This window comes from Saccostrea echinata, unplaced genomic scaffold (assembly GCF_033153115.1).
Source record: "Saccostrea echinata isolate AGI-Se365-2 ecotype Australia unplaced genomic scaffold, CSIRO_AGI_Sech_v1 ptg000056l, whole genome shotgun sequence".
NCBI lineage: Eukaryota > Metazoa > Mollusca > Bivalvia > Ostreida > Ostreidae > Saccostrea > Saccostrea echinata.
Window position 1 is genome coordinate 1,601,473 of NW_026889805.1, and position 14,724 is coordinate 1,616,196.

General features: G+C 33.1%; 1 protein-coding gene across 2 annotated transcripts; it reads left to right on the forward strand.

The window, feature by feature from the left end:
• Window positions 1-1,527: 1,527 nt before the first annotated feature.
• On the forward strand, window positions 1,528-11,664 carry LOC133173661 (7-methylguanosine phosphate-specific 5'-nucleotidase A-like). 2 transcript variants are annotated; one of them, XM_061308649.1, is made up of 9 exons: window positions 1,528-1,609; window positions 3,151-3,249; window positions 5,477-5,546; window positions 8,409-8,455; window positions 8,752-8,837; window positions 8,973-9,062; window positions 9,613-9,775; window positions 10,394-10,594; window positions 10,871-11,664. In XM_061308649.1, exons 1-9 carry the CDS (start codon window positions 1,601-1,603, stop codon window positions 10,982-10,984), a joined length of 879 nt encoding a protein of 292 aa, XP_061164633.1. In that variant the 5' UTR covers window positions 1,528-1,600; the 3' UTR covers window positions 10,985-11,664. The 2 variants fall into 2 exon arrangements, with proteins under 2 accessions (XP_061164633.1, XP_061164632.1); XM_061308648.1 differs by lacking the exon at window positions 5,477-5,546 and adding an exon at window positions 6,491-6,560.
• The last annotated feature ends 3,060 nt before the right edge of the window (window positions 11,665-14,724 follow it).

Here is a 14,724-nt window from a genome sequence, read left to right on the forward strand (position 1 = left end):
ATGTACCGATGCATGACTGTACATTTTGTCGTCCATTATGCAGGCGACAATAATATCATCATCATCATCATTTATTTGGTATCATATGTCATCATACATAAAACAAATACACATAAATGCACATAGTCATTTGAAAGACAATATTTGAGAATCCATAAATTTTAAATAGATTTATAAATAGATATTCAGGAAACCATATTTTAGATAGTGACTAGTTGATACCAGGATAACCCATTAAAGCTGGAGAGCTTATTTCCAATGGGGTCCTACCCTAAATAAGATAAAAATACAATGTTTCATCATTAAAGCACTATAACAATTTTTGGCACTATAATTTTAGCACTGCGTTGCTTACACGTTAAATTTAATTTAAGTATGACAACATATAGGATCAATAAAATAATAAAATATGTTTTATAAGTTAATGCTAAAACATATCACTTTCATGTTCTAAAATGCCGTTTTGTAAGATAAAACTCTTAACTTGTTTCTTAAAAGTACTCTTTCCTTTAGTACATTTAATAGAAGCTGGTAAAAAATTCCAGTCCTTAATGCCATTATAGTAAAAAGTATCCACTTGACATGCTTTCACATGAGGAATAAAAAAATCTTCATTAGTGGATGCTCTAGTGTTTCGTGAAGACACGGCTGACCTTAAAGTAAAATTTTCGCTTAGATAGGATGGCGCACAACCATGATATATGTTATACACATGGTTTAATCTGAGTTGTCGTACCCGGTCTTCTATATTTAAATAATTTAATGTACTAAGCACTTTGTAGTTTATGGAATGTAAAGGAGTTAAATTCAGAATAAATCTTACCATTTTGTTTTGACATACTTGTAATTTCTTTTTCAAACTCTTTGACAAACCTGCATACCATGCACAGCAAGCATAATCTAAATGACATTGTATAAGAGCAGAACATAATAACATTTTACTTCTTATATCCAAAAAACGAGCTTGTCTGTATAAAAAACGCAACCTGTTGTTGACTTTTTGTACAATGGACTCAACAATAAATTCACCACTCAGAAATTGATCAACAAAAACTCCTAAATATTTAACTTTTTCCATAGAATGTATTGTATGTCCATTACACTCAATGTGAAAATCTTGGACACTTGAAAGCTTCTTTCTTGATCCAAATAAAATACATTCAGTCTTCCCAAGGTGTAGAGATAACTTATTATCTACTAGCCAATTTGAACATTGTTTTAAAACAGTACTAAGTTTTTCTGAAATAAAATCTACATTTTTATGAGAAAATAAGATTGCACTATCATCAGCATATAAAATAAGTTTGCAGTCAGGATCAATACTGGAAGCCATATATGTACCGATGGACGATAATATGTGCAGTGAGGGTATGTACTGTCGCTGACAACAATATGTACAGAACGACAATATGTAGAGTCACAATTCCCCACTTCAAATATCTGGATCGACTTTTTGCATTGTTTGTTCATAACATTAAACTTTTGAATTTCCCCGCTCTTTGTGTGTCGCTCTTTTCTATTGAAAACCAAGAAGCGTCTTAAACTGGTTCCCCTTTTCTTATTGATCAAAGAGATCGTCTGGAGGACAGAATTTGCAGAAATGAGTGATGTAAGAATTTTTAAAATTATATTAGGCCTAATGCTAAAGTTGAGAAGGAGCAATGTTTATTTCAGTGTCTGGTGTTTTTTTTTCTTCGGGCAAATAATGAAGAGAAAAACAAAGAAGTACAATGTTTCAATTTTATATTGACCAGGATTCCAGGAAAGAGAAAAAAGTGAAATGTAATACTCTGTTACGATGTTAGTGTTTATCGTGATGTGAACATATTTCATGCTTTTCCTCTTTAATTGTAAATTGAATATGGTTTTCTGAAACCGATCTTCTATTGGATCTAATCATCTTCATTTCAGAAATAAAACTTGATCAATAGACCGAAAGGCACGAGTTCTTTCGTTTTCATTTTTCACTTCTCAGACTTTCTCTTAGTCTCGATAGATAACTGCAATTTCAGGTCATTTAGTTTTTTTTGAAATCTTATCTTATTGCCAAGTACAAAAAATTTAAACAGTTCAGTAAAGTGATAGATATAGTTTGTTTGATTTCTCGTTAAATTGATACCCAGAATTTACTGCATGATATGTACAACCTTAAATTGTATCCGGGGTAAATTTCCCCTCAAAACTAGTACAAAGACTCAAATAAATTTGTTTTTAATTGAATGCTAAAACTTAGAGAAAATTGTGTCAATGCTTGGTAAACATAATAAACAGGTAGCAACAGGACACATACTTTGTAATTTAACATAACATTGCATAAGTCATATTCAGATATCCATTGACAGACGCTCATTCAATTACTTTCTTTGTATCATGTATAAGCTAACAAATTTTACATTGATGGAGAGATTACTTTTGTTCAGTAAATTTATAAGGTGCTGTACTAGGTGTTACTATATTATTAAAATAAATAAAAGCACAGATTGCAACAGCAAGTCATAACTAGTTCTATTATTGTAGGACAGTTTGTAGATTTTTTGTTGAAGATCTCTGTTGATTAATTATTACAGATATTATAATTTAATGGGTAAGAGATTGATACTTTTAAAGGCATGTCTGAGCCTAAGTTAAGAATTAAGATGTCAGCAGAATGTCCAGCACCTTAACCCAAACATAAACTGTGCAAAAAAAATTCCACAAGCTAGTGACACATATGTAGATCAATACATGTATTTGTAAGCATTCATCCCTAAGTGGTGTATGTAAACATCTGCTGTCAGATGATAGACTAATTTTTTCTCATGTTTATGAAAAAACAATTGTAACCTGTTCACAGAAAAACAACTTTGTAACTCACTTACTTGCTTTTAACATCTGAGATGGAAATTGTTAGAGCTGTTTATATCTAAGGACCAGAGACACCTAATACATTTATATAAATTAGAAGTTACTTTCTTCCTATGGAGATTAATGAACAATAAGCCTGTGAATTACCCAGTAACATATCAATACAGATTATTTCTTTGTAATATTTAGAATTTTAGTTGACTGTACTTCAACTTTTTTTGCATACAATGCTCAACATTTGCCAAATAAAACTTGATTTGACTTTCTGTCAAGGATACTTTGTCATGAATGTCAGTTTGATTTCAGATACCAGAACTGAGGTTACCCCATGTGAAGATAGCACACCCAGATCATGTCACAGAAGTGATTCAAAATATGATCAAAGATGGCCATGACAAGTTACAGGTATGTCAGAGTTGTGGAAAACTTTTTCAGATAGCCAGTCATTTGGACTGGCAAGAAGACAAGATAAGCCGGTCTGAAGCGATTTTTGCCGGTCCGAAATAGAAAGTCCCAAAAATTTTTAAAAAGGCATAACATTTATTTACTTCATTACATCTATTTACTTATTAATATAACATTCAGTCTCCATTTCCAAGTCCTCTTCCGTTTTCATTTTTTTTTTTGCATTTATAACAATACTAGATTTATATTAACCTAGAAAATGAGAAAATTTTAGAAATTCTGTGCATCGATAAAAGATCTCAAAACGATCGATGATAAAAACAAAAGTATGGACAGTCGGAAGTACTAGATTTACCACTTTCCCAACTGTATTTGAATTCTCTCATATTTAGCTTGTCTTTATCTGTTTCTTTATGTTGCCTCAGTTGTAAATTTAATAGGTCACGAAACCATGCTGGTTTCACTTTCATTTATAGCCTCGATCATGTATAAACAAGCATTCTGAGAGTATTGCATTAGCAATACTAGTCCCCTACCGGCAAGTGTAATCTGGTTCCCGTTAAAAATTGAAAATGCCATAATTCCGTCAAAAATCAATGAAGCGGAACGAAATGCAAACTTGATCTATAACTCATCAAGGTAAAGTCTCATACCAAAAATCAGCTCAATATCTGCAAGCGTTTATAAAAAAAGTGCGGAAAAGCCTGAAAGATTGAAGAGGTCGTAATTCCGTCAAAAATCATTGAAGCGGAAGGAAATGCAAACTTGATCTGTAACTCATCAAGATACACTCACATACCAAAAATCAGCTCAATATCTGCAAGCGTTTAGAAGAAAAGTGCGGAAAAACCAAGTGGGACAGACTGACAGACAGTAGGGGTGAAACGATACACCTCCTTCACGGTTCGATACGTATTGTATAATTTTCTCTCGGTTCGGTTATTTTCGATACGGTACATTTTGATAGAAAGAGACAAATTCAACGTTGTTTTATGCTTTCTTTTTCTAAATCTAGTCACATATTTTACGAATTTTATTTGCAAATTGACTAGAAGAAATTGATTAAAATTATTTGACTGTCAAAAATTATTTTACAAGCTATCAGTCATCAAAAATTTATGTTTTCTATACTTATTTATACTGAGTAACATATTTTACCTTATGCCAAACTCGACTGAATAATGATCCCGACCGAAAAATGAACCGAACCGAAAATTAGAGATTTTGCACCGTGTATCAAACCGAGAAAAAATACCGCGGTGAATCGATACCGCGGTGAACCGTTTCACTCCTAACAGACAGACAGAGGGACAGACAGACGGACAGACTCAGAGGAAACCTATAGTCCCCTCCGGTTTCACCGGTAGGGGACTAAAAAAGTATTACGCAATTGTATATAAGGTACCATTATTAAGCTGGGAAGTGCGCCGATGAGAAATGGAAAAACAAAAAACTTTAACCAAAAAAAGGGGCCGGTCATTTGGACCGACATCGATAGCATTTTTACCGGTCACAAGCATTTTTTGTCGGTTTTGCCGGCATGACCGGCAGTTTTCCACAACTCTGTGTATGTGTTTTATTATAAGTCCCCTACCGGTGAAACCGGAGGGGACTATAGGTTTCCTCTGAGTCTGTCCGTCCGTCTGTCTGTCCGTCTGTCTGTTTGTCCGTCTGTCTGTCCCTCTGTCTGTCTGTCAGTCTGTCCCACTTGGTTTTCCACACTTTTTTCCTAAATGCTTGCAGATATTGAGCTGATTTTTGGTATGTGAGTGTATCTTGATGAGTTAAAGATCAAGTTTGCATTTCGTTCCGCTTCATTGATTTTTGACGGAATTACGGCCTTTTCAATTTTTACGGGTTTTCCGCAATTTTCTTCTAAACGCTTGTAGATATTGAGCTGATTTTTGGTATGTGGCTTTACCTTGATTAGTTATAGATCAAGTTTGCATTTCGTCCCGCTTCATTAATTTTTGACGGAATTTGACGGAATTATGGCGTTTTCAATTCTTAACGGGAACCAGATTACACTTGCCGGTAGGGGACTAGTATTGCTAATGCAATACTCTCAGAATGCTTGTTCATTGTGTTTTACAGAAAAATTTTTTTTTAGTCCAGTTTGTTTTTAAACCAAATTGTAAATGTTAAAAGTTAATAAATTGGAAAAGAAGGGAGAATGTTAGGGACCATTTGTATGTCTTTGTATAAGTACATTGCTTTATTGTATCAGGTGACAGCTGATTTTGATTTCACTTTGACGAAATTCAAAGCAAATGGCACACGGTGTGCTGGCACTCATAGTAAGTACAGATTATCTCCCCTGGCACAGCCCAGAGGTCTCTGTATACATGGAGGAGTTTGTTGCTTAATTCACACCTCAGCCAGAATAATTCAACAGTCAAAATGAAATCTCAGCCAGGATAATTCAACAGTCAAAATGAAATTCATGCTAAATATTTACTGATTAGTTCATATTTGTACAGATTTCATATTAGTACAGATTCCAGACTGTTTATATGTTTCTCTGTGTGTATGAAGCAACCAAACTACAGACACGGGCACTAGAGTATAACACTAACTATACAGTATGTTAACATGTGACAGTACTATATCTCTGTGATGCAGGTAGAATTCAGTTCTGTGACATTCTGTCTAAAACTGAATGACAATTCTGCATTCCCAGAGACTAAAGTGAAACAAAGTGAATAATCTTCATTCTTCAATGAAGACTGGCAACAGGAAAGGAAGCCTTCTTTTGAACGGACATTGCTAAATCTGCTATAAAATTGTTAAATAAATAAAGAAAGAATACAGGACATAGATAAATAATTGTGAATGTATGTGTGCATTATATACAAAAGCTATTAGGTATGCAGGAAGTTAGTGACTTGATGAAAAAAGAAAACCTGTGTTAAACCAGATTTTTTTTCTTACACATTCCAGCAAGCCACCAACTAACTGTGTATTGAATTAAGCCCTCTGAGAAATTTTTACATAAATCCAGGTCAGCATTTGATACTACAGAAAATAAAAATATCTCAAAAAAAGTTTTTGCATATGATGCAAGGCATATATCAAACATATGATATATGCATATCATGTCAATTAAGTTTGTTCTGAAGCTTGATGAACTGTTCTACACAGAGTATCACAGACCTACAGTATTGTCATATAGGGCACCTTACTAGTTTTATTAGTTTTCATGTTGTTTATGTTCAGTATCATGTATTTTCCTTAATTTCAGGTGGTAGCTGACTTTGATAGAACTCTCTCCAAATACACACACCGAGGCCAAGTCTGCTCCACATGTCATAGTATGTGTCACAGGGTGATGTGATTTATACAAACATTCTCCTCCCACTGTAGTCTTCTACTGACTGGGGGGAAAATGTATAAATTAGGTCTGACTGTGATGTTAGAGTGATTCTTTGTAATGAATTGAAAGTTTGAAATCGAGAAATCCCTCAAATTTTTTACCTGTTTTTCATTAAATTCATTAAATAATTCAACAAACCATAATCATCTTAGCTAATTCCCGGCCTCCTGTCTTGCGTCCGTGTGCATACTGATTTATTAATCCAATATCAACAATAGCTGTATATACCATTCCACTGTTTTTTGTAAAGTTGAACTCGTAAGCAGTATCTAGCAATAACGTTATTTTAAAAGTCAATAACCAACACAAATATTAGATGAATAAGGAAATAAATAAATAGTTTTGTGTATTATTTGTCCTAAGTCCAGTATAAAGTTATTGCTTAAGTCTCTCTCTAATAGGAGTTAAGAGTAAGTTAACTTGTGAATCTGAAGGTCAAGCACTAAGCAATAAGTAGGCACCTGTAAGATTAAGAAAGCACTTTAAACTCAAATTGTTTTACAATTATTCTATTCATGCATTTCATCATACATTCAAACATAGATAAAAAAGCTTATACCAGTAAGTTATGTCTAAGTTTTACAAGAATTTGTACATGTTTTAGTGATAACAATAGGTTTTCACAACATTAACATGATTAAAACACTTATTAGTATTAACATAGATCATGCATGTATTTATGAAATAAATTTTAAAGTAACTCAAATTCAGCAACTGAAATTTAGCATGATTGTATCAAATGTTCAACCTCCATGTACTAAGATAGTCTAGTGTTTAGGGTCTATCCTTGAAATACACAGGTCAATAATATCTTACTTGAAATATTTTGTTGGAAGTAAAATTTACTATGTGAAAATCTGGACTGTTTGACCATGTTGAAGCTAATACTTGCATGAAGAAACAGTTTATTCTTCAGATATTTAATTATAAAATCATCACTTCCCAATTCCTATCATTAAAAACAAAGTTCACTCACATGTGTGATTTAACTAACTGCTAGGCTATATACATACACTTCTGACAAAACAGTTCTTTTTTTAATTCAATATGATGATTTTTATTAATTTGATAGATTTTTAGTTCTTTCCACTCAGTTACCATGTTAAAGTGATAATCAGCAAAGTTTGCAGATAGAGTTACAGTCATGTTTCTCAAGTTGTGCATGGTGTATGGTTTTGCACTAACTCTCAAACAAGTTATTTTCACTAGAAACATCAAAATTAGGATATAGCTTGTATTATTAATTTTATTAGAAATATTTTAATGAAGACAGCAGAATCATTGATTAATCATGGATTGGGTATAAAATTTTAAAATTTCTCCATTCACAATAATGCCCCATCTCAAAAAACCAACTTGAGATGGCTTAACAAGGGGTCACCATTGATTAGTCACATGATTAAAGAATTGATTTTGATTAGAAAATAAGATTAATGCATGTTCATATCTCAAAGTTTTCAAATTACTATATGACACTAATGAGATTGTATACTGTTTTGAATTTATTATTAGTGCTGAAAGATTGTAGATTACTTATTACAGTGTGTATTCATTTTAGTTTTATAAATATTTTATCCTAAGGGTAAAAATGTTCAGTATGATTCAGTTGTAACCATACTAAATATTTGGATACATGTACTGGGTACTTTTAAAATAATTGTTATTACTCAGTGTATTTTTTTATGTATTCATTAGAAAGGGGAATAGAATAAATTGATAGATTACTTTAAAGATGTAGATGTGTAAATGTTTGATTTACACTGATGATATTTTATTGAATTTTCAGATGTTCTAGAAGAAGGACATGTTTTGCCAGATTTCTACAAAGAAGAGGTCAGTATGTGTATCCTAAGTATAAATTACTCCTAGACAATATAGTATGGCCTTCTCAGTTATTAAACAAGTGGAAACCTTGACAGTTTAGCAGTGAGTATTTTACTCTATAATGATGATGCTAAATTTGATGAGTAGAGTTACTGACAACTTTACATTGTATGTTAGTCATCAACTTTGTCCATGTTTCACAGTGTGGTGTTTTATATGAGAACTAGGTCACTAAAGGATTTCTATCTGTGTGTCTTTTCATGTTCATCACTGGCTGCTCACTAGTTTTCTGATTCTTTTTGTAGGCTAGGGCACTAAGGGATTACTATTTTCCAATCGAGACCAACCCACAACTGACAGTAGAAGAAAAAATTCCTATAATGGTCGAATGGTGGGTATTGTTTGAGACATTGTATAAAGATGTGACTTCTAAGATATTTACAGACCTTTCTTAACAGTGTATTGTGTACCTGGTAATACTGCTGTTGCTAAAAAATGAAATTATTTTGTATTTGTCAATCTACAGGTGGACAAAAGCCCATGATTTGTTGTCAAAGTGTAACATAAATAAAGATGATGTCAGACAAATGGTAGAAAATTCAACCGCCAAGCTAAGGTAATGTATACAGCATACAAATGGTAGAAAATTCAACTGCCAGGCTAAGGTAATATATACAGCATAGTAGTGTCAAAAAATTCAACTGCCAGTCTAAGGTAATACATACAGCATAGAAATGTTAGAAAAAACTCAACCGCCAGGCTAAGGTAATACATACAGCATAGAAATGTTAGAAAACTCAACTGCCAGGCTAAGGTAATACATACAGCATAGAAATGTTAGAAAACGCAACCGCCAGGCTAAGGTAATACACACAGCATAGAAATGTTAGAAAACTCAACTGCCAGGCTAAGGTAATACATAAAGCATAGAAATGTTAGAAAACTCAACCGCCAGGCTAAGGTAATACATACAGCATAGAAATGTTAGAAAATTCAACTGCCAGGCTAAGGTAATACATGTATATACAGCATACATATGCTAGATAATTCAACTGCCAGGAAAAGGTTTAATAATGGACAAATGGTAGAAAATATACAGCCAAGTTAATTTAACTTAAACTCAGACAAATGGTAGAAAATTCAGGTCACATTTTTCTTTCAATCAGGGATGGTTGTACATGGTTCTTTGACCAGTTACATTGTAACGAAATCCCTCTTCTGATCTTTTCTGCGGGAATCGGTGATGTCATCATTGAGGTCATCAAACACCAAGCAACTCTCCATGACAACATGAAGGTCGTCTCTAATTATCTGGAATATGATGCTCAGGTCAGTAGCAAGTAAAGTGCATCAAATTTTAGGAACTGATGCTTTAATTGTGAATGAAGTCATACTGTTAGATTCCACAAGATTATTTAATTGGGAATTTTTTTAATCTCTGGAAATTATACAAAAGCAAAGATAAAACTGGAAACCAACTCCTTTTAAGGTTTAAGTGGAAGATTCTCATGAATGGATACCTCGCAGTATTCAGTAGAGTCTGGATCTAAAGTTGTGAACTTATTAAAAGACATAAACAAATAACCAAAACATCTTATGAATGCACATGTAGGTTAACTGTTGCATTTTTACGATGTGATGGTGCTTTGTTTATGCCTAAGTCTTTTTAAGCAGAGAAACATTAGAAAATTATGTTATGAAGAAAGGTTACATGAGACCATTGGGTGTGTGTAACAAACCTGCAACAAGGTCAGGTAATTTGGTCAAGGACATTGGCTTTGAAGAGTAAGATTCTCCACAATCTTATAATAGAGTAACTTTAGAAATTCATACATTGTCTGAGGCTTGATCACAGAAAATCCAAATTCTAAAAGATAAGATTTCTTATTAGAGGAGCATTGGGAGTATACTATGTTCATACTATGAGTCCTATTACTTTTATTTCAGGGCCAAATGACAGGATTCCAAGATGACCTTATTCATGTGTACAACAAAAACGAAGGGGCGATACATGATTCCGATTATTTTCAGAATTTAGAACATCGTAATAACGTCATCCTGATTGGGGATTCTATCGGGGATCTCCACATGGCTGACGGGGCTGTGGGGGTTAATAATAAACTCACAATAGGATTTCTAAATGTAAAGGTAGGTTTTTCAAGGGGTATTTAAAATGTGAAACAGCAAGTAAAAAAGTTACAATTTTAATAAATGTTTTATACAAATTGAAAATAAACAGCAGATCAGCACTTTATGAAAGGATTTTAAAATTTACAAAATACTTTAATAAAATTTTCACACTTTTCAAATTATTTTTGGTGGTGGTGGGAAAAGGGGGGGAATGCAGTCCATTGAAGCATGTTGATTTTATAGAAGAATTACATAAAACTATATTTTTTTTCTTTTTTTGTGTAACATGGACAGGTTGAAGAAAGTTTGGAGTTGTACATGAAGAGATATGATATCGTGATTCTAGAGGACGAGACGTTAGATGTTGTAAACGCGATTTTACGGAAGGTGCTACAAAGTAGAAATTAGATCTCAGTCACATCAACGTTTGTCTCATTCTGGACACGAGTGCAAATATAGTCTTTCAATGCAATTGTGAATATGGAAGTAGTAGTGTTCAGGTTATATGGAATGAATGTTAGACTGAATTGTCCCCCTTTAATCTGAATAAAGTGCATGCAATGTGTGCCATATTTGCTAATTGGTTTTTGGGGGGAATGTGTGAAAATCCCATACTTTATTTTAATACATGCTTCAATTGTGGATACAGTATTTTATGAAATACTATAGACTAGTAGTGTTGATGTTATTCCCCTTGTGTAAACAATAGATTTACAAGTAATGTTATATTCTTTGTTAGGGAAGGGGGTGGTTAAATAGCATATATAACTATGCAGCTATACACATTATCTGCTACAAGCTGACTGAATTTTTGTTCTTTCTAAGTTTATTGTTTATATATAAATATATATTTTTTCATTGGCACATTAAAGTACATATTGTTTTTTTATAAATATGTATATCGTAATGACTAAATTTTCTGGTACTCGAAGAAATTCTCATTATTAGATGTATATGGACATGATGGCAGCTCTGCTTCTGGTAGAGTCTGATGATTACAACACAAGCCTTTGTGTAATATTGACTGCTGTTTTGTACCATTGTAATGTGGTTAAATTTTCTTAAAATGAGAAAGTTTTCTACACTTATATATATTTTTCAGTTATCCATTTAACTTAATGTATATATTTATTTAATTTTTAAAAATACTTTTTTGATTTGTTTTACTTCTTTTAGAAAAGTATTCCTGTAGAAAATTATATATCATATTTTATGTTTCCAAAAGGTTACTATGGAAACATGAATTTAAGCTCGTTATTTAAGATACTATTTATTTGATTGTAGTTCACCTGAATTTCAAGTCTTTTGCACATAGACAGATTTCAGTCTTTGGGCAGTATACTTAGTTTCTGCTATACTTTTAAGGTAGTGAAGATACATGGCATATCAGTAATGCATTATTGTAAGTGTATACCATTGAATGTACTTTATTCTTTTATCTGTACTGTATTTTGAAAAACAGAGATAAAACACTGAAAGATGTGAAATAATTATTTACAGATTTTTACCCTCTTAAGGATTCAATCTACCTGTAGATCTGAATTGTGAATATTTGATTTTTCTTTCTAATTCTAACCTGATATTTCTCTTTATGCATTTTATGACACTTTTGAATTTATATTAGATAATTTACCCAAGTATAAAAAAGTAAGTCCATTTTGTTGAGTTTTTATGTATATGATGAAGAGGTCAATGGGGAGAAGAAAAACAATAGGATATGGCAGATTGGGTCTGTACTATTTAAGGAATGAATTTAATAGCTACCCAAGTTATAATGTATAAGCTGGGTTGGGACAGTTTATGCTTTATAAACCATAAAGCGGTTTATAAAAAAGCGTAAACTTTTCCAACCCAGGTTACACAAGTGTAACTTGGGTAGCTATTAAATTCTTTCCTTAGAATTTAATTTTCCATCATTAAGGTTAGAAAATAAGACAATATCTCCATCAATAATGCCTTCAAATTGTACATCTTTTAAATGTAACGTTAAGCGGATTGATACATTTTTTACGTAAGTCATTGTGACATAGGCAACACAGGATATATGATATAAACTAATTTTTTTATCCAATCGAACGACGTGTTACAACCAAAATTGGGACATGCTTCAATTTGCTTCATTTGCGGACAAATGCACTAGTGGTTGAAGGATGGTGGCTGGAGAAATCCATGATAGCTGGTCTTGTTAATCCTGACATGATTGTTGGACATTTATGACATGAGTATAGGTCACTTGTGACACGATTGTCCAACATGAATGTTGGTCATTATAAGATAAATTATGGTCATTTGTGACATGTGTATCAGTACTCCTGAAGTTTCTTTTTCACTGCTGTTAATATTTTTCTGAGAAATAAAGAAAGGGGTTTGGTGGAAAGTGTTGGTCATTTGTGACACAAGTATCGGTCATTTGTGACATGAGTATCAATCATTTGTGATATAAGGTTCAGACATTAGTTTTTGGTAGTTAGCAACATGAGTGTTGTTCATTTATGACATGAGTGTCAATCATTTGTGACAGGAATAATGGGTTATTTGTGACACTTATGTTGGTCATTTGTGACATGAGTATTGGTCATTTGGGACATGAGTATTGGTCATTTGGGACATGAGTATTAGTCTTTTGGGACATGAGTATTGGTCATTTGTGACATGAATTTTGGTCATTTGTGATATAAGTGTAGTCATTTGTGACATGAGTGTTGGTCATTTCTTACATGAGTATTAGTCATTTGTGACATGAGTATTAGTCATTTATGACATGAGTATTGGTCATTTGTGACATGAGTATCAGTCATTTTTGACATGAGTATTAGTTATTTGTGACATGAGTGTTGGTCATTTGTGAGTATTAGTCATTTATGACATGAGTATTGGTCATTTGTGACATGAGTATTGGTCATTTGTGACATGAGTGTTGGTCATTTGTGACCTGAGTATTAGTCAATTGTGACATGAGTATTAGTCATTTGTGACATGAGTTTTAGTATTTGTGACATGAGTGTCAGTTACATGGTATTTATGACATTAGTGTCAATCATTTGCAATATGAGGTTTGACAATTAGAATGTTAATAGAAGTAACAGAATTCATTGGGATAAAAAACTGATAGTATGATCAATTTTTAAAGTGAGGCAAGTTCTGAGAAGTAAGTTGATGGTACAAGGATTTCAAAGTCAGCTTTTTGCAAATTCTACGGTCGTTATAATAACCTTGTATTGAAATACAACCTAGCTTTGGTCGTTTTTGATGTTTGCCTGCATGTTGATACCATTTATTAGGTAATTGCCTTTATAATACTAAATTTGACTACGGAGTATTTCTGCTCAACAAGGGATGTTTTTACCTGCAAGGCTCCTGATTCCATTTGTCTTCTGGTGTTTCCGGGGTCCGTGTTTTTGTCCTGTTTACGATTTATTTTGCTACTGGATTTAAGAGATTGATCACTGTCTGTTATCTTCACATTATACTGTAATTATACAGAATGGGTATTATGATGTGTCATTGGTTATAATGGAAAATTAATGATTCCCCGATTTCTAAAGGCGGCTGAACAGCAGAGTGATAGTTTTTCACAAAGGACAAAAATATTGCCATTTCGATCCAGAATTACCACATTATTTACACATTGTTACTGCAGCAAAACGCAGCATTTTTTAAAGAAATGAATATGTTAATTAAACTTGAACAATTACAAAAAGAAAAAAAATTAAAACCAAAGTCAACAATTTAACACTTGGATGAACTGGACTGTTGTGATTTGGTTCGAAAATGTTATTCAGGCCCGTAGCAACGGTTTCAAAGGGGGGGGGGGCAACTTCCCAAAAAAAATCTGACAAGCAAAAAAAACAACTGACCAAAAGTGGGGGGGGGGGAGGGGGGGACTACTTCCTAAAATTATGTGACAAGCATAAAAAAATCTAATTTACTGTCCGAATCCTGAAATTTGCCTGTGTTCGACCTTTCAACATCAAAAAGTGGGGGGGGGGGGGGGGACCAGCATCTAAAGGAAACTTTACTATTGCAAAATCTGTACTCAGAAAAAAAAAGTGAGACCTGCTCCCTGCCTCCTCCCCCCCCCCCCCCCCGCGTTTTACGGGCCTGTTATTTCACTGAGCGCCATGTAGTATACTGTATGTGTGCTCAAA